The 26,481-nt window shown below is 42.3% G+C and overlaps 1 protein-coding gene across 5 annotated transcripts in view; it reads left to right on the top strand.

The window, feature by feature from the left end:
- Positions 1–26,481, top strand: part of LOC122564320 (androgen-dependent TFPI-regulating protein-like) — a 225,223-nt gene that overhangs the window by 111,064 nt on the left and 87,678 nt on the right. For 2 of the 5 annotated variants that reach the window (XM_043719031.2, XM_043719030.2), the window contains exons 3-5: positions 8,361–8,476; positions 9,475–9,626; positions 22,097–23,098. In XM_043719031.2, coding sequence (XP_043574966.1) covers positions 8,361–8,476; positions 9,475–9,626; positions 22,097–22,128 — 300 coding nt within the window. In that variant the 3' untranslated portion in view covers positions 22,129–23,098. Of the gene's footprint in view, positions 1–8,360; positions 8,477–9,474; positions 9,627–22,096; positions 23,099–26,481 lie in introns of those variants that run through there. The other 3 variants (XM_043719029.2, XM_087978661.1, XM_087978660.1) reach the window with 2 other exon arrangements.

Genomic DNA, 26,481 nt, shown 5'->3' with positions numbered 1-26,481 from the left:
GGCCTGTTTCCTCACTGTAATCTAATCATTGCTCCTTCATCAGCAACCTGATGAATGAGCTGTCGTACGAAAGCTAGTGCTTCCAAATATCCCTGCTGGATTGTAACCTGGTGTTGTGTGGTTTTTAACTTTGTCCACCCCAGTCCAACACAGGCTCTTCCACATCATGGCTACTCAAAGGCTAAACATTGAACTGAAGAATCAGTCAGCCCCAACACAGATGCAGGTGAACCCATAAGTGCTGAGCCTTAGTAGTATTAATAATGTCTGTAATGGTTTAGATCAGGAAAGTAGCAGACTCAACATTTGCCAACTCAAGTTGCAAGGAGATCAAAGAACAATACAACACAGGGACAGGCCCCTCAGCCCACCAAGGCTGCGCCAATATTTTGATGTCTTTCTAAACTAGCAGATTTTCGCCACTCTGCAATCTGTATCTCTCTGTTTCCTGCCCAATCATGTATCTGTTGAGATGTCTCTTAAATGTCGCTATTGTATCTACCATCTTGTCTGGTAGTACAATCCAGGTACTTTCCATCCTCTGTGTCAAAAAATGATTTGTTCCTCAGATCTCCTTCAAACTTACCCCCTTTATCTTAAACTATGCCCCCTAGTATTGACATTTCCACCTTGGGAAAAACACTCTAACTATCCATTCTATCCATTTTATAATTTTGTAAACTTTTATCAGATTGTCCTTTATCCTTTAATATTCAAGTGAAAACAAACCATGTTTGTCTAATCTTTCCTCATAGTTAATACCCTCCAAACCAGGCAACATCCTGTACCCTCTCCAACACTTCTGTATCTTGGACAATATCCCATAGAAATTTCTATAAGCAAGTGCTTAAAAGCATGGATTAGTTTTCTGAGCAATATTAATTTTTCACATACTGTTTGAATTTGGATTATTTAAAGGGAATTCTGTTGAATCACTAACTGATATGATTTGTACAATTATTTTCATAGTGTTTAATATTGATTCATAGTATGTACTTCAAAGATAAGCTATTTGACAACACATGTTCTAATGATTGCCTTTGCACATTGAGACCACAGAAACATATAGATGATGGGGTCTCTTATTACAGCCCAGTAAAATAAGTCTCTGGGAAAGAATGTATTAGCTCAACAATTCCCTCCCCTTGTTCTCAAGGAACATACTTGTGAGTGAAATGATTGTGTAACTCCTTGCTACATGTGGTAGTTTCCTGACTTCCTTCTCTGATTGGTCACCTGTTCAGATACATCATGATCAGAGGATTTGGCTCATTCGGTCTCTTCGTCCATCTCCAGTACCACTCCTCTCTGGAGCTCCAGATTGCATAATGCACAGCAGATGACAATGATATGACATACCCCTGAGAGTTCATATTGCAGGCTTCCTCTAAATCTATCAAAGCACTATAATCTAATTTCAACATATCAATAGCATGCTTAGTAACATTCCTACATTCATATGAGAGGGTTATTTGCCTTCATCCTCTATGTCAAGTTGTTTGCAAGAGTCAAATGCCACAGTGCTGATTCTCCTTATTCTCCAGGATCTAGCCAAAAGGATGCTTAGGTGAGTTGAAGGCTATTGTAACCATCCAAGGATGAAGAAGCCAAGACAGCATTCTGGGAGCCTTGTATACATCTGTAAGAGGTACTTATTGCGGTCGCACACAAAACCTGTATGGACGAAACACTTCTGTATTCACAAAGGCATCTAATTGTTGTGAGGGAGCCTTGATTGCCACATGAGTACAGCCTGGGGAAATCAGCCTGACAGCCTTCTCGGCTTGACTGACCTGATTAGATTAGATCACTTACAGTGTGGAAACAGGCCCTTCGGCCCAACAAGCCCACACCCACCCGCCGAAGCGCAACCCACCCATACCCCTACATTTACCCCTTTAACCTAACATTACGGGCAATTTAGCATGGCCAATTCACCTGACCTGCACATCTTTGGACTGTGGGAGGAAACCGGAGCACCCGGAGGAAACCCACGCAGACACGGGGAGAATGTGCAAACTCCACACAGTCAGTCGCCTGAGTCGGGAATTGAACCCGGGTCTCTGGCGCTGTGAGGCAGCAGTGCTAACCACTGTGCCACCGTGCCGCCCTGATGTGTTGTGAACTTGATGTATTGGCATTCCTGAAGGTAGGTAGCATCTGTGACGTCTTTCATGCAGTGACCTGCTTCTGAATGATTTGCACCACAGAGTTCTCCACATGATTACTGGACTAAGCCACTGTGAAAAGTTTAAGTGCCAATTTTCAACACCACTGGTTGTTTGCAAGTGTTCTATTGTGCCATATAGCTCCAGCAACATCTCACTTTGCTGCAGCAGCAGCTATCTTTAGCCCTTTCCTGTGCAGAGCCATCCTCCTGCTATTGCTGACTGATTTATTACCTTGTTTCACTTGCTGAGTTGCTAATTCTCTGTGTTTCTCAGTGTCCCTGAAGCGATTACAAATGCCTGGTAAAATTTGGTACTACTGGCTCTTTAATAATATAAAGTTGTTAATAATGTGAAGTTGCTTCCCATCCCAGTTCAGTTTGTCATTGATCTGCCATACTGGCTACCTCTGGAAAAATTGGCCTATGGTCAGGTTCTTGCCTAACACCAGCTTCTGCCATTTTATCCACTCACCTCCATTCCTGCATTCATGTTGTTAATAAAATTCTGCCCAATCTCCAAACACATTTTACCCCTTTACAGGTGCCCTTTACAGATTCCAGAGATGTCAGAATTGATGTATGAAGAGAACTGGGATCAGTTCAAACTATATTCACTGGAGTTTAGCAGAATGTGGCACGATCTCACAGAAACATTTAAAATTTTCGCAGGACTAGATAGGATAAATGCCTGAAGGATGTTCCCAATGATCAAGCATTCCAGAACCAGGGGTCACAGTCCAAAGACACAGTGTTTTGGACCAGACCAAACCTCCTGCAAATATATCAATGAGGTAGCCTAGACTATAATTTTTTTTAAAAATGCAAGTGTAAGGTGCTGTGTTCCAGATATAATTTGATTGGTCAAGGTACTCTGCTTTCAGCAAAACACACATTGTTCTTACTCCCAGTTAAATACAATCAGAAGAAGGAAGAATTATTATAACTTTTTAACTCTATTGGAAACCTTAACAGAATAATAGATTATTGAATAACTTATCAACAACTGTTCGAACACCGTAACATCCCATAAACATACCCTTGGCAAAGGCAAATTCAGTAACATAAAGTGCAATGTTTCTCCAGTCCAGGAGGAAAGAACATCAAGAGAAAATTCTGGCAGGCAGAGAGAACTCAAGATTTTAACTGTAGCTGAGAGAGGTGGATAGCAACTTCAAAACCCCAACAATTATTGAAAGCTAAATTAAAACCCTGTTCTGTGGGAGCCTAACTCCACCCATTCATGCTGCTTCTATTGTTCAAACTTTTAAAAAAATCTCCAAGGCCTCACAAGGTGTTTACTTTATTGGTTTGGAACAAAACATACTGTTCATAACCTCTGGCTCAGCTTCTCTTCATAAAAAAACTCAGAACAAAATACATTTCTTTAAAGCCATAGTATTGTCACAATGGGATAGGCAACCTGGATGGGGAGAAATATCTTCATCCAGACAGCACTGAGCCTTTGGAATTTTCTGCATACAGAAAATGGTTGAGGCCAAAACAGGGAATGTTTTCCAAAAGGAGTTAGATATAGTTCTTAAGGCTAAAAGGATCAAAGGGTAAGGAGAGAAAGCAGACTCGAGGTTCTGAGTTGGATGATCCACCATCATCATACAGAACAGTGGACAAAGGGCTGAATGGCCTACTCCTGTTACTATTTTCTATGTTTCAATGTATTTTGGCCTTTTATTTTAGCATCAGGATGCTATGCTTTGATTTCAAATTTTTATTCTTACTAATTAGAAATGATGTCATGATTTAACAGGTTTTCCAATGTTGTCAGGAAAATTTACTTGTTACAGCAGTAAATATTATTGTCATCTTAGATCTTGTACCACTGGCTACATGTTGTATGTGGGGCATTTTATTGGCCTCGAACAGCGATTAAATTGGAGTAGTGCAGAATCACACAGATTTTGCTGAATATTGCAACAAATGTGCACCACAAGTATGATTTTCATATTCTAATTCAGTACATGCTACTGGCGATATGCTTTATTTTCAGAATCTGCTTAAATAGATTTGAGCAAGATCTAGACTGGTGCTTGAGACAGTGTTGAGGGAGTGTTGTAATTTTGATGGTGCTTTCAATTAAGATACTATGCCCAAGGCACTGTCCAAATTCTCAGGAAGTTGTAAATGATCCCATAATCTCATATGGTTTCTGCAATTGTCCAATAGGTTTGAGGTTCTCTCAGACTGTTTAGCTGATAGCAGCAACTGCAGAGTGTACATCCAATCTGATCATGGCACCATGGTACAAGAAGCCATTCAAGTGGAGGGAATGATAAAGAATGTTGTAGTCGAGAATAGTATAGTGAAGGGCATTTCCATTACTCTCTAAATCAAAGAGTGAGAGTCCAGAGCATTGTGTAGCCTGCTCAGTGACAGGGACAACTCTTCAGGGCCAGAAAGGAACATGAAATGAAAGGTGGAGCATCCAGTGGTAATGGTCCATGTAGGTACCAATGACATAGGTAGAACTAGGAAACAGGTTCTGCATACAGAATATGAGGAATCAGGCACAAAATTTAAAAAAAAACACTACTACAAAGGTTATTATCTCAGGATTCTTACCTTAGTTGTGTGTGAATTGACATAGGGTACATAATATTAGAGAAATAAATATGTGGCTTCAAGGCTGGGGTGGTAGAAATGGGTTCCAGATCATTGGGCATTGACATCAGTACTGGGAAATGTGGGGGCTGTGCCCTTGGGATGGCCCACAACTGAACTGCATTGGGACCAGGGTTCCTGTGAATCACAATTATATAAGTAGAGAGGAAAATAGTAATATAGGAAAAGAGGAGTTTTTATATTATTCATCCATGGGATGTGGGCATCACTGGCTAGGCTAACATCTTGTTGCCCAGCCTAAATTGCCCAGAGGACAGTTAAGAGTCAACCACATTGCTGTGCGTCATCAGTCACATGGAGGCCAAACAAGGTAAGGACAGCAGACTTCCTTCACTAAAAGACTTTTGTCTTTTATCCCCCCAAAAAATTCAGTCATCATTAGACTCTCAATTTCAGATTTTTCTTTATTTAATTCAAATTCCAACATTTGCTTTGTCAGGATTTGTCTCCAGTAGCCAGAACATGACCTGAGTCTTTGGATTAATAGTCTAGATGTAATACCACTATGCCATCACCTTCCTTTGGTCAAAAAGGGACAGAAAGAGATAAATCTAGGAAAACACCAACAATCAGTACTGGATGTTATGAAGATGACAGTAGGAGAAAGTTAAAGACTCTATTTCTGTATGTGTCTAACATTCATAACAAAATAAATGAGTGGATTCTTATAGGAGTCTGAGCGATGTGGGTTATACAGGTAGATTCAGAAGAGAAGACCAGTGAAGCCCCCCCTTGATACTGGAAGTAACTTGCACCCTTTTTCACAAGTGATGTGGTAACTGCTGACAGACAGCAGTGTGTTGCTAATTAAGGAGGAATTATTGATTATTGAACAATTTGATAATTCTCCATCAATATTTAACTATTTTAGCAATCTCACCAAACAAGCTAGATGTTGAGAAAACTCGACATGGTAATGAGAATGGGTCCTGGTGGATTCAGCTTGAAACTTGGTCCAAATGGCCTCCGTGTTGCATTGAATCAAACTGCTGCTCAGGGCATGATACCCCAAGTACCAGCCAGGTGTGGATCAGTGGGCATTGGCAGCTGGCACTCATTCATTCAGCCCCTCATGATGATTATAGCATCTCATTGATACACTTGCAGGCCACTTGGGAAGCACAGACTTGTATTGCAGGATGCACCAGAAACTAGGATTCAAAGGCTGCAGCAAAGACACTTTGTGTGTATAGACAGGGACCCACCCCACAGACTGAACAATGCTGCATCTCAGAGCTGCCCACTTACTCCCTTAATGTTCACTTACTTAGCATCTATTTGCATCATCTTGCCATGCCATAGCTGCTAGCGCACTGGTCTTTCAGCCTGAGTCAAAGGCTGTCAATACTGTTATATTAAGGTGCTCTTTTCTGCAAGTACACAGATAGGCCTCTCATCATGTTTGTAAGAAGGAATGTTTCTTAGAGATGATGAATGCACATTGTGACACCAATCTAGCACCTCCAGCTGTGCTAGCTGCCTGCATCACAAACACATTGTATATTCATGCAACCAAATGGCCATGTCAGAAACCATTGGGGGTTGAGTTCTCAGTCCAGTCCAGGAGAGGGGTGAAGGCACATTGCTTGTCAGGGGAAGTTGGTACTATCACTCATAGGCATAGTCTGCGCACAGATCAAATGTTTCACCATGGTCAGTCATCAGTTTGGGTTACTCACGGTCAGGGGTCTGTCCCGGTACAGTCCAGGGGTGTTCAGTGGTCAGTCCTGCAGAGCCAGCACAAACAGGGGAATTGTGGAAGCTGCATATATAGACTGCAGCTCAGGTGGAGGAAGCTTCTTGTGCAATGGATCCCATTAGCCTTGGTGAAGTGACTCAGTGGAGTTTTGGTCCAGATTTGCTGAATGTGTCCTGCCCAGAGACAAGTGCACTTCCTTGGCCTGACCTCCCACAGCTCTGAGAGAAGTAGAGTTAGAAATCCAGCCACCTTTGGACTATCCTTGGGTGGCACGGTGGCACAGTGGTTAGCACTGCTGCCTCACAGCGCCAGAGACCTGGGTTCAATTCCTGACTCAGGCGACTGACTGTGTGGAGTTTGCACATTCTCCCCGTGTCTGCGTGGGTTTCCTCCGGGTGCTCCGGTTTCCTCCCACAGTCCAAGGATGTGCAGGTCAGGTGAATTGGCTATGCTAAATTGCCCGTAGTGTTAGGTAAAGGGGTAAATGTAGGGGAATGGGTGGGTTGTGCTTCAGCGGGTCGGTGTGGACTTGTTGGGCTGAAGGGCCTGTTTCCACACTGAAACTAATCTAATCTAATCCGTGAGTGAGTTCAGGGTCCCACATCTCCTGTTACTTTGCTGTTGATGCTGAACTAGATGCTGAACTAGCACTGCTGCCTCACAGCGCTAGAGACCCGGGTTCAATTCCCGCCTCAGGCGACTGACTGTGTGGAGTTTGCACATTCTCGCCGTGTCTGTGTGGGTTTCCTCCGGGTGCTCCGGTTTCCTCCCACAGTCCAAAGATGTGCAGGGTCAGGTGAATTGGCCATACTAAATTGCCCGTAGTATTAGGTAAGGGGTAAATGTAGGCGTATGGGTGGGTTTCGCTTCGGCGGGTCGGTGTGGACTTGTTGGGCCGAAGGGCCTGTTTCCACACTGTAATGTAATCCAATCTAATCTAATCTAGAGTGATGCAATACAGATCTGTAGCCCGATCCAGCAAACACTGAGTGTACTGGACTTGGCACTCCACAGCACCAACTTGTCCATCGAAGCAGCCAGAACTCACATGCCTGAGGCAGCACCATGTTACTGCAGTCCTCCAACCTTTGTGTTAGATTGCTCAAGAGCCCCCAACAAACCTCTCTGTTTCTGCTTGGAGGATTTGAGTTTAGAAGAGGTATGTCTTACTACAATTGTACAGGGCCTTGGTGAGACCACACCTAGAGTATTATGTGCAGTTTTGGCCTATCTACATTTGCCATAAATGGCCTGCCGCAGAGCTTCACCTGTTTGATGCAGAGACGGCAGGATTTTCGTTTGAGGAGAGATTGGTTTGACTGAGCCTGTATTCACTGATGTTTAGAAGTTGGGAGGGAATCTGACTGAAACATAAAATTCCAACAGGATGGACAGACTAGATGCAGAGGGGATGTTTTCCCTAGCTGAGGGGTCTAGAACCAGGAAACGCAGTCTCAGGATACGTGGCAGACCTTTTAGGACTGGGATGAGGTGAAATCCAGAGAATGGTGAGCCTGTGGAATTTGCTACCATAGAAATCGGTCAAGACTAAAATATTGTATAAGCTCAAAAGGTTGCTAAGTATAACATTTTCAACTAAAGGGACCTAGGTATATAGGGGAAAAGTGGGAGCTGGTATAGAATTGGATGATCAGCCATAATCATAATAAATGATAGACCAAAGGGTTAAATGTCCTACTCCTGCTTCTATTTTGTATATTTCTAGTAGTCATGGATCCTACATTATAACAGTGACTTCCTTTCAAACACACTTCATTGGCTGTAAAATCTTTTGAAACATCATGATGTCATGAAATGCAATGTAATAATACACTGTTTTCTTTCCCATCGCAGCATACTGTAGTATTGCCACTGATCTTGCTGGAATTGTTCAACACACCACACCAATATCCAAAACGAAGAACAGGCCTTCTCATCCTGGGACTTGTTTCCATTTCCTACCTGCTTTGGTAAGAACTATACACCAATGTGCGAACATGAACAAAAGAAGAAACATCCATTACATTTCGAAAATTTTTCTCTAAAAGTTCCATCATTAAAGCCTTAATGCATTTTTAACTTTTCAACTAACATCAGCAACAACTTCAGTCTGTTTCGAGGCCGTTGTTATGTTGGCTGAAGGCATTTTTTTCTTTTCAGTTAGGTTCAATAAGATTAGTTATTATGATGCATTTTCTGTTTTGAACTTTTGCCTGTGGGAATGTCTATCAGGAAGGAATGCTTGGAAAGTCTTATATTTTTGCTGCATGTCATGCATATAACTTACAGAGTAAAGCTGCTGATGACTGGGCACTGCATTGGGAGCACAAATGCAGTGAATTGATGTGAAAATAATGTGAAAGGAAAGCTTTGCTCAATTTTCAAACTGGGAGGAGGTGTCAAGTCATGATCCTCCTGCCAATCATGAATGTTGGGCTGATTGGTCTTTCCTAGCCTGATGAGGGAAAGAACTAATTAATCTTTTAATTGAGCTCATAGGTACCCTATCCCATTGTGTTATCAAACTCCCTCTTAAATGATTAGACAATGTTTTTGCCTCCACTTATGTAATCAGGAGATTATTTCAAATACGATGAATTCTTGATCCTGAAATAAATAAAGTAAGTAGCTTGATCAGCTTGTAGCTATGTTGACCTTGTCCTACTAAACTACAGTTCAGTTTGAAACCATATTCAGATCTAATATAACTAGTATCTGTAGCTTTAACAAAATTTAAAAATCATTCTTCCCAATTCAAACAATGGTTTTTAATCTGTAACTTTACTGATGGAATATAGCAGTCTTTATTTTAATGAGAGCACAATTGTCAGAATTGATATAACATAAATTTCTAATCTAACCACAATGATTGATTTTTCAATGCCTCTCAATGGTACAGAAATTACAATCAGTTACAACTTTCCGATAATTTACTTCAGTAAAATGGAATGTATTCTGTTTGACATAGGGTTCTGTGGATTTACTATGCAGCTGGCGCATGGGTCTACCCACTATTGGGTCAATTTAATCGACTAGGCCTGGTGTTGTTTTTCTCAGTGAGTCTTCTGTTGGTGATGCTCTTATATCTTCTGGGGGAGAAGCTCACTTCGTTAATCTGGGGTAAGTAAATACTCCTCTATAGCACTCACATGATTACAAGTTACAGGGGTGTAGAACTTTAGCTTTTGTTGAAGTTGGTAGTTCAAGATTCATTGCCTCAGCAGAGCAAGAATTTTCAGTTAACGAATGAGACTGAGTGAATGCTAACATATTAAAAAAACTTTACAGTCCAGATGGGTGGCACGGTGGCACAATGGTTAGCACTTCTGCCTCACAGCGCCAGGGACCGGGGTTCAATTCCTGCCTCAAGCAACTATCTGTGTGGAGTTTTCACATTCTCCCTGTGTCTGCGTGGGTTTCCTCCAGGTGCTCCGGTTTCCTCCCACAGTCCAAAAAGGTGCAGGTTAGGTGAATTGGCCATGTTAAATTGCCCATAGTGTTAGGGGCAGGGTAAATGTAGGGGAATGGGTCTGGGTGGGTTGCGCTTCGGAGGGTCAGTGTGGACTTGTTGGGCCGAAGAACCTGTTTCCACACTGTAAGTAATCTAAGATAGTTATGCTGCCTCTGGAGTAGAGTGGTGCTGGAAAAGCACAGCAGTTCAGGCAGCATCCGAGGAGCAGGAAAATCCGACGTTTCAGGCAAAAGCCCTTCATCAGGAATACAGGCAGAGTGCCTGAAGGGTGGAGAGATAAATGAGAGGAGGGTGGGGGTGGGGAGAAAGTAGCATAGAGTACAATAGGTGAGTGGGGGTGGGAATGAAGGTGATAGGTCAGGGAGGAGGGTGGGGGAAGGTAGCAAAAAGTACAATGGGTGGATGGGGGTGGGACGAAGGTGATAGGTCAGAGAGGAGGGTGGAGTGGATAGGTGGAAAAGAAGATAGGCCGGTAGGACAGGTCATGGGGACAGTGCTGAGCTGGAAGTTTGGAACTGGGGTGAGGTGGGGGAAGGGGAAATGAGGAAACTGTTGAAGTCCACATTGATGCCCTGGGGTTGAAGTGTTCTGAGGCAGAAGGTAAGCTGTTCTTCCTCCAGGCATTGGGTGGTGAGGGAGCGGCGGTGAAGGAGGCCCAGGACCTCCATGTCCTCGGCAGAGTGGGAGAGGGAGTTGAAATGTTGGGCCACAGGGCGGTGTGGTTGATTGGTGCGGGTGTCCCGATGCAGTCTCCTCTACATTGGGGAGACTGGAGGCCTCCTCGCAGAGCGCTTTAGGGAACATCTCTGGGACACCCGCACCAATCAACCACACCGCCCTGTGGCCCAATATTTCAACCCACCCTCCCACTCTGCCGAGGACATGGAGGTCCTGGGCCTCCTTCACTGCCGCACGCTCACCACCCGACGCCTGGAGGAAGAACGCCTCATCTTCTGACTCGGAACACTTCAACCCCAGGGCATCAATGTGGTCTTCAACAGTTTCCTCATTTCCCCTTCCCCCACCTCACCCCAGTTCCAAACTTCCAGCTCAGCACTGTCCCCATGACCTGTCCTACCGGCCTATCTTCTTTTCCACCTATCCGCTCCACCCTCCTCTCTGACCTATCACCTTCATCCCGCCCCCATCCACCCATTGTACTTTTTGCTACCTTCCCCCACCCTCCTCTCTGACCTATCACCTTCATCCCCTCCCCCACTCACCTATTGTACTCTATGCTACTTCCTCCCCACCCCCACGCTCCTCTCATTTATCTCTCCACCCTTCAGGCTTTCTGCCTGTATTCCTGATGAAGGGCTTTTGCCTGAAACGTCGGACTTTCCTGCTCCTCGGATGCTGCCTGAACTGCTGTGCTTTTCCAGCACCACTGTACTCCAGAATCTGGTTTCCAGCATCTGCAGTCATTGTTTTTAACCTAGTTATGCTGCCTGTCTGGGTTTGGGATATTTGCTCAGGTCTGGAAAGGGGCTTCCAGTGGCAATGGTTCATGTAGGTATGAATGACATAGGTAGAATTAGGAAAGAGAGTATGATGAGCTTTGCACTAAATTAAACAGACTGCTAAAAAGGTTGTTATCGCAGAATTCATACTTTGGGTGCATGTGAAGTGACATTTGGTACATAACATTAAAATAGGTGGTTCAAAGGCTGGTGTGGGAGAGGTGGGTTCTGATTCATGTGGCACTGACACTAGTATTGGGGGAAAGTGAGGGCTGGACCAAAGGATGGCTTAGACCATGCTGGGTCCAGTATTCTCTTGCAAACCATGTAATTAAGGAAATAGAGACAGTTTAAAACAAAAAGAAATCAAATGTGGAAAGATGTAGGATATTAAAAACAAGAGACAAAATAAGAGAGGAAAATAGCAATAATAGTACTTTGTAAACTGAAGGTCAGAGAATAACAAGAATGGATAGAACTGAAAAACACCTAAGAATTCACCAACAATAATGACTAGATGTTGCAAAGATATTAAAAATACATAACTTAATACTTGGAATCTGAATGAGTGCTGCATCCATTATAGTGTGAATGCTTTGATGGTAAAATATAAGCCAATAAATATGATTTGGTCATATCTGATCATGAGATGTGTTTGCAGAATGAGAAGGATTAGGTGCTGAGTATTCAGGGATATATGACATTCAAATACAACGGAATGCTTGGTAAAGTTGGAGGCATATGGCATGAGTGCAATATTTAAATCTTTTTTTAGGAGGTCAGGATGTAGAATTGTTTTATGCGAAGATGAGTACTAGGAGGGGAAGGAAGTCACTGATGGGTGTAACTACAGTAAGGGACAAACTATACAAGAAGTTTTATAGGTGGCTCTTATGGTGTAGTGGTAGTGTCCCTAATTCTGATTTAGAAGGCCCAGGTTCTAGTCACACCTGCTCTGGAGGTATGTATAAAAAATATTTACAACATTTATCAGATTTTTCTGATGCTGTACTTGCATTTTCAAGTACAAGGACCCTCAAAATTATCTGTATCCATTTAAATAATATTATGCTTTTCTACTCTTCCCACCAAAGTAGACAATCTCAAATTTTCAACCATTACATTCCACTGCCACATTTTTGTGTACTCACTTAAACTATTTAAATGCCTTTGCAGCCCCTTTGTATCCTCCTCACAACTTACTTTCCCAACTAGACAACCAGGAGCCGAGAAGGACACAGCAAGCCAAGCAGCATCATGAGGTTGAGAGTTAAAATTTCAGTTATTAACCCTTCTTCATGACTAGTCATGAGGGCAGGGGAGCTACAGATAAAGTGGGGAGGGATGGTGGTGGGGAGAATAGGGGAATGGTGAGGTAATGATAGGTGGACACAGGTCGTGGGTAAGTCCTGATTGGTCAATGGGAGGGATGAATCCGGTTAGTAGCTTGAAAGAAGAGTCAGTAGGTGAAATGGCCTAACTATCTTGTGTCATCAGCAGTTGGCTCCAATATAGTTGGTCCCTTCATAAAAAATTATTAATATAGTTTGTGTCTGCAATGCTGTACCAGCTGCAGTTTGCCAATCTGAAATTGATCTCTTTGTCCTGACCATCTGTTTCCTATTCACTATCCTCTATCCCTGCTCATATATCAGCTCCAGTACAATGAGATTTTATCTTGTGCATGTTGCACGTTATCAAATGCCTTTTAGAAATCCAGAAACATTACTCATTTCTTTTTACTCACCCAGTTTGTTTCATCTTCAAAAAACTCTATTAAATTTGAAAAACATGATTTCCTTTTCCCAAAACCAATCTGCTCGATTACAGAGGAACTTCAATTTTCCCAAGGACAGGGTGGGGAGTATTTCATTCAGCTACTCGAATGCTGGCTGATTAAATGCCCGATAACATAGTTAGCCAAGCCTGAGGACCTTGCGATCTTGTTCGGATAATCCGAAATTCGGTTAATCGAATGTTGGATAGTTGAAGTTCCTCTATGTTTGTTTTATTTCAATTTTCTAGGTGACTTGCTAACCAATCTTGCATTTTCAAAATGACAGGTTTTAGACTAACTGGCCTATAGCAACTGGCCTATTTCTTCCTCCCACTTTCCTTAAATAATGGTTTTGCAATTCACTGGGACAGTTCCAGAATCAAGGTAATTTTGCAAGATTACATCCACAATCTCTGCACATAATTCCTTTCAGACTCTAGGATGCAGGTCAACAGATTCAGGAGACCTCTCAGCATCTAGCCCCATTATCTCCCTAGAACGGTTTCTCGAATGATCATAATTGGTTCATGTTTCTTGCTCCTTCTTGCCTCTTGATTTTGTCATGTTGTTGGACTGGGATGGATAACGTCACACAATCACACGACACCAGGTTATAGTCCAACAGGTTTATTTGGAAGCACTAGCTTTCAGAGCCCTGCTCCTTCATCAGGTAACTAGTGAGGCAGGATCATAAGACACAGAATTTATAGCAAAAGATCACAGTATCATGCAATTAAAACATTTAAAACATAAATCTGTTGGACTATAATCCGGTGTTGTGTGAATTTAACTTCTTAATTTTGTGTTATTATTGGCCATAGTTTTGGTGCCTTCCACTGTGTTTTGAAGTCTCTGTCTTTTCGTTTTCAACCATTATGAATTCCTCAGTCTCATCACTAAGGGACCAATGTTTACTGCAGTCACTTTTTTCTTTTGAATATACTTGTAGAAAATGTTATTGTCTGTTTTAATATTTCTAACAAATTTCCTCTCATGCTCTCATTTCTTTCTCTTTAATTTTTTGTCAGTAGTCCTTTGCTGGTTTCTAAAATTTTCCCAATCTTCTGGCCTGCCAATAACCTTCACAGAGTTGTACTTCTTTTCTTTCAGTTAGTTATTATCCTTAACCTTTTTAGTTATCCCAAGTGCTGCATTCTTCTCATAGTTTCTTCCTTTAGTAATAGAATATATCTTTATTGAGAATTATGAAGAATCCCATAAATGTTTAACCACTGATTCATTACCATCTGACATTACAAATTATTTGTCCAGCTTACTTTAGAAAAAGTGCACCTTGTATCTTTGTAATTGCCTTTAATAAAGTTTTAAACAGTAGCTTAAGATCATATTTCTCACCCTCAAATAAATGTAAAAATTCTATAACATTATGATCACTCTTACCTTGAATACTCTACATTGAATCATTAATAGTCCTGTCTCATTTCAAATTAAAATTTCTAAAATCACCTGTTCACTGTCAGAGTTTCTTTTTCCATTCACTGAATATAGATATCATTGGTTAATCCAACAATTATTGCCCATCCCTATTTGCCCTTGAGAAGATGTGGTAAGGTGCCTTTTTGAACTGCTGCAGGTTATGTGATGTTGGTCAACCCATAGTCCTGATACGGACGCAGTTCCAGGATTTTGTCCCAGTAATACTGGAAGAGTAGTGAAGGAGATATTGATCCAAGTAAAGATAATGAGTGGCTCAGAGGAAATGTGCAAGTGGTGTTCCCATGTAACTGCTGTTGTTGTCCTTCTAAGTGATTGAGGTCAGAGGTTTGGAAGGTACTGTCTAAGAAGTAATATTGAATTGCTGCAGTGCATCTTATAAGTGGTGGACACTATTGCTACTGAGTAATGAAGTGGAGGGAGTTAATTTTGAAGGTGTTAGATTAGCTGGAAATCCAATGAAACAAAAACTGAAAATGCTGGAGAAACTGAACAGGTCTGACAGCATCTGGAGAGAGAAAAACAGAGTCCAGTGATGCTTTATCAGAACTGGAAATAGCTGGGAAAGGGTGTTATTTGTGCTGATGATAGGTTTGGGAGGTTGGGGAGGGTGCAATAAATAGAGTACATGGAGGTCCAGAGAGAGAGAGAGAGAGAGAGAGAGAAAAGATAAACAAACAAAGATGATAAGCCAAGAGAGATAAATGCTGGATAGAGTGCTAACGAGAAATGTAAATGGTTAAAATTGATTTGGCCGTGCTGACAGCAGCACATACAAAGCAGGAGATGGAGGTAATGGGTGAAGGTAAGAAATAATGGAGGTTGTCAATTCCATTAGATGCTTTATCTTGGATGCTGTTGAATTTTGTGAATGTTGTTGGAGCTGCACTCATCCAGGTAAGTGGGGAATATTTCACCACACCCCTGACACACTTTGAGGATTCAGGAGATGAGTTACTCACTGTAGGCCTACTTTTCTGATCTGCTTTTGACCTATTTTGTGGCTGATCCTGTTCAGTTTCTGGTAAGTAATAACTCCCAGGATGTTGTTGCAGGGCCTTCAAAAGTGGTAATGCCATTAAACGTCAAGGGGTGTTGGTTAGGTTCTCTCTTGTTGGAAATAGCCATTGCCTGGAGATGGCATGACATGATTATTTGCCACTGAAAGCCAAGTCTGGATGATATCCAGGCTTACTGCATGTGAACAAGGACACCTTCCAAATCTGAGGAATCATGAATGGCGCTGAGCATTGTGCGTTCATCGGTGAATATCCCAAGTTCTGACCTGATAATAGAGGGACAGCCATTGATAAAGCAGTTGAAAATGGTTTGGCCTAGGACAGTATCCTGAGGAATTCCCTGAGTTTCTCAGAGAGTTCCTGCAGCTGATTGATTGATCTTCAACAGTGCAACCATCCTCCTTTGTGCTCGGTATGACTCCAGCCAGCAGAGAGTTAGCCCCATCGGATCTACATTTCCTCTTTCTCCCTAGGAAGCTAAAGAGGAGTCTATAAACATGATGTGCTGTACTTGGACATCCAGGAGACATTTGAGAAGGTACCATATCAAAGATTATTTTGGAAAAAAAAAGCTCATGGTGCAGGGGGTAATATATTACTATGTATGGAAGATTGACTGATGACAGAAAACTGAGGACTGATTCTGTTTTGTTTTGGCCAGCTCAGAGTTGTGTCAATTTTCTTGAATGATTATCTACCATGAGACCTAGAGAGTTTTCTCACACTATCTCACCTAACTCGTCACATTAACTACATACCCTACCAATATGGTATCTCTCATGTCCAGTTTCTGCCTCATTTTACTACTTGTCATTCCCAGAAAACCTTGCCACTCAGCAAATATCTGCCCAAAGGCTGACATCTCCTATACTTGTGCCATTTTTGAAAGGTTGTTGTGCATTTGGAGAAGCATTGGCAATCCGGCATTGTCCCTCACTAGTAATGCCATGGCACAGCAGCCACATAGTTTATGCTGTCCATGACTCATAGCCAGCACGGCTGACACTCCCTCAAACATACAACCCCATTCTTCATCCTCATCACTGCTTAACCCACCACACCAGATACTTTAGCAGTACTGAGCCATATCCCGTCTGAACACCCTTTAAACTGAGCACTACCCTGTCCCCAGTGTCCACTTGCCACCTATATCTTGTCATTCTGGTGAAGAGTTTTGCTTCCTCAATCTCTACTTGAGTGCCAGACGATTGGAAGGAGGTGAATGTTGTTCCACTTTTCAAGAAGGGTAATCGGGAAATCCCTGGCAATTACAGACCAGTCAGTCTTACGTCTGTGGTCAGCAAGACTTTGGAAAGAATTCTGAGTGATAGGATTTATGACTATTTGGAAAAGCATGATTAAAGGCAGTCAGCATGGCTTTGTGAGGGGGAGGTCATGCCTCGCAAATCTTATTGAGTTCTTTGAGGAGGTGACAAGACAGATCGATGAAGGTCAAGCAGTGGATGTGGTGAATATGGACTTTCACAAGGCATTTGATAAGGTTCCCCATGGTAGCCTCATTCATAAAGTCAGGAGGTATGGGTTACAGGGAGTTTTGGCTATCTGGATTCAGAATTGGCTGGCTGACAGAAGGCAGAGAGTGGTTGTAGGTAGAAAGTATTCTGCCTGGAGGTCAGTGTTAAGTGGGGTCCCGCAGGGCTCTGTTCTTGGGGCTCTGCTCTTTGTAGTTTTTTTATAAATGACTTGGATGAGGAGGTTATGGGGTGGGTTAGTAAATTTGCAGATGACACAAAAGTTGGAGGTGTCTTTGATAGTACCGAGGGCTATTGCAGGTTGCAGCGCGACAGGATGCAGAGCTGGGCTGAGAAATGGCAGTTGGAGTTCAACCTGGATAAATGCGAAGTGATGCATTTTGGAAGGTCGACCTCGAATGCTGAATATAGGATTAAAGACAGGATTCTTGGCAGTGTGGAGGAACAGAGGGATCTTGGTGTTCAAGTACATTGATCCCACAAAGTTGCCACCCAAGTGGATAGGGTTGTTAAAAAAGCATATGGTGTTTTGGATTTCATTATCGGGGGGTAGAGTTTAAGAGCCGTGAGGTTTTGCTACAGCTCTACAAGTCCCTGGTGAGATCACACTTGGAATATTGTGTCCAGTTTTGGTCGCCCTACTATAGGAAAGATACAGAGGCTTTGGAGACAGTGCAAAGAAGGTTTACCAGGATGCTGCCTGGACTGGAGGGCTTGCCTAATGAAGAGAGTTTGACTAAGCTCTCTCTGGGAGAAGGAGGAAGAGAGGTGACCTGATCAAGGTATACAAGGTAATGAGAGGCACAGATAGAGTCAATAGCCAGAGTCCTTTGCCCAGGGCAGGATTGACTGGCACGAGGGGTCATAGTTTGAAGATATTAAGAGAAAGGTATAGAGGGGACGTCAGAGGAAGGTTCTTTACGCAGAGTTGTGAATGTATGGAATGCGTTGCCAGCGGTGGTGGTGGAAGCAGAGTCATTAGGGATATTTAAGTGACTGCTAGACATGCACATGGACAGTAGTGAATTGAGGGGTGCACAGGTTAGGTTATTATATTTTACATCAAGATTAATCCTCCGTACAACATCGTGGGCTGAAGGGCCTATTCTGAGCTGTATTTGTCTATGTTCTATTGTCCAGTATGAGAACATCATATACAGGCAAGCAATCAGACAATTACAAACACAAATATCAGCTTTTATCTACAGATAAGGAAAGGGAACAGAAATGAAGCCATCAGAGTCTAAACTTCACTCCCATAATGCTAACTGGATTTTGGAATCATGATTAAAAAAAAATTACAGACCCACAATGTTCTGTGAGACTCAGCTCTCTTCTTTGGAACTGGATGTCACTGAGGTTTTGTCTATTGAGTAGTGCCCTGAGCTCTGACATGGAAAATGTCCTCTTCTGCAGAAGACTGCTTCTGTCTCACAGTTCCTCAGCATCCATCTCCAGTTATTAGATTTAGATTAGATTAGATTACAGTGTGGAAACAGGCCCTTCGGCCCAACAAGTCCACACCGACCCGCCGAAGCGAAACCCACCCCATACCCCTACATTTACCCCTTACCTAACACTACGGGCAATTTAGCATGGCCAATTCACCTGACCCTGCACATCTTTGGACTGTGGGAGGAAACCGGAGCACCCGGAGGAAACCCACGCAGACACGGGGAGAACGTGCAAACTCCACACAGTCAGTCGCCTGAGGCGGGAATTGAACCCGGGTCTCTGGCGCTGTGAGGCAGCAGTGCTAACCACTGTGCCACCGTGCCACCCACACGGTGCTTATGTAAAGCAAGCATCCCAAAATGATGCAGCACACCCTGTCCAGTCTACATTGAAGCCCCCCCACCTCCAAGACTGGTCCATTTTCAACAGCCCTGTACTCTGTTCCACCATGGCCCTGGGGGATGGGTGGCATTGTAATAGTGCTCTGCATTAGTCACAAGGTTACAGAATGGTGTCATGAGCCATAGTCGCAGTGGGTAGCCCTTAACCTCCAAGACCCTGAAATGCACCATGTACACAAGAGTGGTCCAGAAAGTAAGAGCTGTTCTGGACACTGTTGTGTACCTGGTACATTTCAGGCAGCTGTAAGGGTAGAGGACTCACCCAGCCAGGAATTGATAATAGTGATCACAGATTACCTGAATATTGAAGGAGCAGAACCCCTTTCTGGTGATGAATTCCAGGCCATTATGATACTCTCTGAATGTCATGGCTACACCGCCCATGACACCCTGGGGGGAGGCCAGTGTTCCTGGATCCTACTGCCAAGGGCACAACCTGACCTCATCATGAGACTGAGGTAAACCAGAATGACCAGGCAAGACCTTGCACAGTTATTATCCAGCTGAATTTGTGGGAGCATGACTAAGCAAACCCACACAGATCACCCATCAGTCTGAGTCACATAGAGGTCTGAGTCACATAGAGGTTCAGTACTGTCATGATCTTCACAGTCACTGAGAGAGGATGGCTTCCCATTCCTACAATTCTGAGTCCTAATGCAGCGTCCAGCACAGTTCTGTCACTGTTTCCCAGGACATACAGAGCCTGCAGAGCACAGCAGCTCCCTTATTCCAAGGAAAGTAAGTCCAAGCCGGAAAACTCTTGGCCACCTACACAACTACATGTTTTCTGAGGACCCTTACAGCTGCAAACTCTTCCTGAGCTGGGAACAGCTCATCCCACTGCATGATTCCTTACTTGCCATCATTCCTGCTTCTTCTGCATCCATGTTTGCCTTCTTAGGTCAGCAGCCACAGCAAATAACCTGCCACCAGTGACAGGGCCAATATTCTCAGTAGAAAGGACATCAGTTGGGCACAGAAGGTGCACAAGTGTTCCTTAGATCTCAGAACCATAATTATTGATGCAACCTGCAGATGAGGGTTTGGTACACTTCGACACACAGTGACAGATACTGGAGGTTGGTAATGGGGAATATATGTGCATTTGACATCAACATTTTACCTGAATACCACTATTGACTGAACTGGCCTACTCCTGGCTATCTCAGGAATGGTGATGGATCATTGCCACTAATATATGACTGGGTCAGGCTGTTGCTTGACTTGTCGTGGGACAGCTGTCTCAATTTTGGCACAAGCTGTTTGCTCGTCCATCCAATTTTATTTTTGTTCAGCCTTTGTTTTTTTTTCCCTGTTTTTTTTTTTTACTGTTCAACCATTTCACAGGGAGAGGAGGACAAACCTCAAATCCCAGTTCCACATGTGACAAGAGCAGCTCTTTTTTTTTCTTAACCCCCACACTACCGCCTAAGTGCGGTAGTGCTTATTTTATCCCCAGCACCCATGGTGTGTGTGTGTGCAGGTGTGAGACACAGTGAAAGACACAAAGTGCACCAATCTTTATGTTCAGCCTTTGTTTTTTTCTTTTTTTTTAGTGAAATAGAGCACATTCCTATTTAATTTTTTTCTTTTTGTTTCTATTTTTTTTCCTGGTTATTATTTTTTTTTTATTTTAACCCCCACACTACCACCTAAGTGCGGTAGTGCTTATTTTATCCCCAGCACCCATGGTGTGTGTGTGTGCAGGTGTGAGACACAGTGAAAGACACAAAGTGCACCAATCTTTATGTTCAGCCTTTGTTTTGCAGTTTGGCACAATTAAGTGTCTTGTTAAGTCAACCATATTGGTGTCGATCGTTTTGTCAGGTAGATTGGACTAGTTAAGGACAGAAGATTTCCTTTCTTAATGGGCTTTAGTGAACAGATGGGTCTATATTGCCAATCTGGCAGTTTTATGGGCATCATTACTGAGATTAGTTGTTTAATCCATTTTGATTAATTCATCGAATTTAGATACCTTCAGCTGCTGTGGTGGGATATGAACTCATGTCTCTGAAACATTAGCCTGTAATTCTAAATCACAAGTCTTGAAGTCTCATCTTAATGCTACTGCTTAGATTGTTCATATGTTCATTGTTGTTGGTTTTCTCGTATTTACGAAAACATAGAATTTCAATTTCATATAAAATGCTGGGGGCTATGGAGGAAGAGGAAGTTCCCTAGTCAATATACAGAGATTAGCAAAAAAAGAGTGAACAAGTATAAAAAATACTTTAAAATGTAGATCAAATGATGGACCTGTTTGCTTGGATAATGGGATGCAAAAATGTATATAAAACTTCGGTTAGCCATCATCTGGTATTCAGCATTTCGTTGAAGGGGTGAATGTAATGTCCTTGGAGGGGATCGAGTGTGATTCACAAAAGCTAAAAGGGTTAAATTATGAGAAGTTGCAAAAATTAGAATTGTATTCCTGGTATATAGAAGATTCAGGGGCAAGTTGATTTGAGATGATGAAGGAGATTAGAGGTTTTGATAGGATAGTTGGAAGTTTCTGCTAGTGATTTCAGAGCTGAAGGGTACAGCCTTACGTTTACAGCTAGGCCATTCAGAATGACATGAGGAAACACCACTCACATGTAGAGATGCAGACGTCCAGAACATTCTCCTCTCAAAAGCTGTCGAGGCAAGGTTAGTTGAAAATTTCAAAACTGAGATTGAAAGATTACTTTGTTAAATATAGATTCTGGAATCAAGAGAGGCAAATGGTGTCAGGGTAGAAGTCTAGTGGAGTTGGTTAAAAGGGAGCTGAAAATGTGTTACTGGAAAAGCGCAGCAGGTCAGGCAGCATCCAAGGAGCAGGAGAATCGATGTTTTGGGCATGATTCCTGAAGAAGGGCTCATGCCCAAAACGTCGATTCTCCTGTTCCCTGGATGCTGCCTGACCTGCTGCGCTTTTCCAGCAACACATTTTCAGCTCTGATCTCCAGCATCTGCAGACCTCACTTTCTCCTTGGTTAAAATGGAGAATGGCCTACTCCTGTTTTTAAATTCTAAAAAAATAACCATGCATTTATGTCTGTTTTATTTTCAGGTTTAGCCGATAAAACAAAGAAACATAAATGAGGTGAAAGTCTGACATCCACGTTGAGGAATTTGGGTATCTTAAAAACCATGGATTACCCTGCCACAGCTTTCTTTCCTGTATTCCTTAACAGCCTTTCTACACAAAACAGGTCTTTTCCAGCCTGACAATTGTGCTACTGTTTATATTCAATCAGGTTGGCACTTCTCTCAATACACACAACTTTCTCAAAACTTAAGATCCATAGATGAATGAGGAAGTACTTGAAATCAACCAGCAATATTGGCATCCAAAAAAAAAACTGAGTCTGAAGGGTGAAAATCATGGAGCTGAAATTTTGAGCAAAGCATGATGGAAAATTATTTGAACAGTGTCTCTGCTATTTATTTAGGAGGTACAGCTAACCCCTTTGGAATGTCAGGGTTGATGTGTTGAGCCATGTAATATGTGGCATAGTGTAGACCAAAATACAAATATTATGTTATGTGTAGTAAGACTATTTTTGCATTAAGATCCATTTAAGTGATGGATAAGAGGTGAAGCATGGTCCTCCATTGTTTATAAAGCATCAGATCAAATTAATAGGATTTGTTTTACATATGCATTGTTTTACTCTAATCATTCCACGAACCAAACATTTACAACTGTCTGTGGTTAAGAGCAATTCGGGCAAGAAAACATCAGAGCGCCATGGTCAGTTATCATCAATGAAACACTGAAATTGCACAAAATTATGACTAATCTAACATTAATGTTTTTGTCATCTGTTGTAAATTACGCAGAAATCAAATTAAATTGGTAGAAATGATGGGTGTGGAGCTTAAATACTGGTTATTAGTCGACGTGTTAATTTACAGAAAACCTTTCGTTAGATGAATACTCCACAGCTCAGAGACTCATCATACCTGCTCTGACTCTTTGGTAGAACTATACTTCTCTTTCCTCATTGACCTGCAAATGGTTGGTCTTTTTGTACTTACAAAATTCGCTGCAGACCGTTATTGAATTTGCTTCAAACAACATTCTAGGCAGGGTATTCCAGATTCACTGCATATTTCTTTTGTTATTGATACTACTGTCACTGTCTCCTCTGGGGACATTATGCAAACTTATGACTGGAGAAAATAACTAAGCTCCCAAAGAACTTTGAGCTGGATTTGTAAAGGGTGACTCTTTGACTTTCAAAGCTAACAGAGCCCTGGATTTTCCTATCTCTATTATTTAAGACTGGACATATTTAAAAGATTCATGTCAGGAAGTCCCAACCTAATTCTTTTTTATTGCAAAAACATACTTTATTCATAAATATTATCTATAAATATATATAAAATTCCTAAAACTATTCTGTACAGTCTTTGTGGAGAAAAATCAAACAATACATTGGAATTTGACATTCCTCGTTTCTTCCCTGCAAAAATAAAGGCATTTTTTACTTATGCAGGAAACTATTTCAATACATTGAGAAACGAGGAACTCTGGGAACGTAACAGACCTTTGTTATACTTTAGCAGATGCTGGTCTTACCCTATTGTGCCTTAGTGGCAGTTGCCTCAAGTTTTAGTGCATTCCTTGGCATGTGGTCCTGGATTTTAGAATTTGTCAATTTGCAACACTCAGTCTAGGTCAAGACTTTAAACTGGAAGACCAACAAGTTTCAGGCAAACCAAAGAGCATATTTCATTGAGCTGATAGTCCTCCATGTATGTTCCAGGGAACAGCCCATAGAACACAAAATTGCACATTATGGAGATGCTTGGGATGGAAAAGCAAAACTTCATTTCTCTCCAGACCTTCTTTTCAAAGGCACATTCCAGAAGAAGATGTATAACCATATCCTTCCCCCAACTCCCCGCAGTTGCTTTGAGGGCAGCATACAGTGATGGAGGGAGGGGGTCCAGGTGTAAATGAAAGATCTGACGGGCAGTATCCTTTTCACCATCAAGAGTGTGGAGCTGGAAGAGCACAGCTGTTTAAGCAGCATCCAAAGAGCAGGAGAGTTGACATTTCAAACATAAGCCCAGAAAATGTCAATTCTCCTGCTCCTTTGATGCTGCCTGACCAGCTGTGCTTTTCCAGCTCCACACTCTTTGATCTCCAGCATCGGCAGTGCTCACTCTCTCCCAGTATCCTTTTCACCACCAGCCAAGTTCCGTCTTGGTGCTTGTTGGAAAGTTCTGGCAATGAGATATTCTGCCAAATTACTTTGACAGTCTGCTCAGGAAACCGCTTAACAGGAACTACCTTCTCTTTTTACTGTAGGATCTCGAGGACATTTTATGCTGACTACTGCCTGATGGACTTGTAGTCAAGAGTGTTTCCCTTTGCAACATTTTCCATGATGCACAGGTGATATAGAATGATTTAACTATTTGGAACAGTCCACCGCAATGAAGCTAGATCCATCCTTCACAACACTGGGGACAGGTAGAACCTCAGTATATCATAACACTTGGTACTCGTGCACACAGCTTGATGCAGCAGTACACAAAGGTAGCCATCAGGTTGAGGGTGGTTTTGGTTATGGCCTTCCTCCCTTTATCTCGACATTTTATTCATGGTATCCCTATGGACAGATTCCATTTTTGACCATCAGATGAAGTGGAAGATGGCTCAGGTAACTACAGTGGTGCAGGCTCGGGGAATAACCAACATCCAACCACATCAAGAGTACCTCATACATAACTCCAGAAATTTGACTACATGTGGAAAGCACAGACTTGTGAGATTACCTTTCAGAATCAAGTCTGCTTTGGAAATGTTTCAGAGAACAGTATTCAATACCTTACAAGATTTGAAGGTGTGATATGCCACATGAGCAACCTATGGATTGGTGAATCCACAAAAGACAAACATAACTGTGGATTCAAAATAGTGATGCATATTCTATCTAATTAATATTTTTAACACAGACTGAGAATGCGATATTGCAAAACCTAACATTGAATTTTTCTGAAACACCATTCAAGCTAATAAAATCATAGTTGATCATCAACCTTGACATGGCTAAACAATCAGACAAGTTCAAGACAGAGTCAACAATACTGGAACATGCCAAGAAAATGTATGAAAACAAAATTGAACAACTCTAGTTATCTTCAGAAATTTTGAGATATTATGACTCATATTTACTGACTAGCAGCAGCCGATGTATTTTCGACAGTATTGAGGTTGGTGTTTTTTCAGGTGCTGGGAAATGGAAGGATAGGCCAATCTACTATGGGGGTAGGTCACCAACAGAAGCAGAACACCATGACTAAGAGAGAGGCTTTAGCAGTAACATGGCTATCCAAAGAGCTTTGAGATTAGGAGATGGAACTACCTTTCAAAATTAAAACTGGCCATAAACTTACAGTCACAGAGTCATAGAAATGTACAGCATGGAAACAGACACTTCAGTCCAACACGTCCGTGCCAATCAGATATCCCAACCCAATCTAGTCCCACCTGCCAGCACCTGGCCCATATCCCTCCAAACCCTTCCTATTCATATACCCATCCAGATGCCTCTTAAATGTTGCAATTGTACCAGTCTCCACCACTTCCTCTGGCAGCTCACTCCATACACGTACCACCCTCTGCGTGAAAATGTTGCCCCTTAGGTCTCTTTTATATCTTTCCCCTCTCATCCTAAACCTATGCCCTCTAGTTCTGGACTCCCTGACCCCAGGGAAAAGATTTTGCCTATTTGTCCTATCCATGCCCCTCATAATTTTGTAAACCTCTATAAGGTCACCCCTCAGCCTCCAACGCTACAGGAAAAACAGCCCCAGCCTGTTCAGCCTCTCCCTACAGCTCAAATCCTCCAACCCTGGCAACATCCTTGTAAATCTTTTCTGAACCCTTTCAAGTTTCACAACATCTTTCCGATAGGAAAGAGACTAGAATTGCATGCAATATTCCAACAGTGGCCTAACCAATGTCCTGTACAATCAGTGTCCTGTACAGCCACAACATGACCTCCCAACTCCTGTACTCAATACTCTGACCAATAAAGGAAAGGATACCAAACGCCTTCTTCACTATCCTATCTACTTGTGACTCCACTTTCAAGGAGCTATGAACCTGCACTCCAAGGTCTCTTTGTTCAGCAACACTCCCTAGGACCTTACCATTAAGTGTATAAGTCCTGCTAAGATTTGCTTTCACAAAATGCAGCACCTTGCATTTATCTGAATTAAACTCCATCTGCCACTTTTCAGCCCATTGGCCCATCTGGTCCAGATCCTGTTGTAATCTGAGGTAACCCTCTTCGTCGTCCACTTCACCTCCAATTTTGATGTCATCTGCAAACTTACTAACTGTATTCAAAGTTTGGGAGAAGATTTGTAGCTCAGGTGCTCGTTGTTGTGGTTCTGTTCGCCAAGCTGGAAATTTTTGTTGCAAACGTTTCGTCC

Source organism: Chiloscyllium plagiosum, unplaced genomic scaffold, assembly GCF_037043375.1.
Source record: "Chiloscyllium plagiosum isolate Xiang-an unplaced genomic scaffold, Cpla_swu_hap1 HiC_scaffold_34, whole genome shotgun sequence".
Classification (NCBI taxonomy): Eukaryota; Metazoa; Chordata; class Chondrichthyes; order Orectolobiformes; family Hemiscylliidae; genus Chiloscyllium; species Chiloscyllium plagiosum.
The sequence above is the reverse complement of the archived record's forward strand: the minus strand, read 5'-3'. Positions and strand labels throughout refer to the sequence as shown.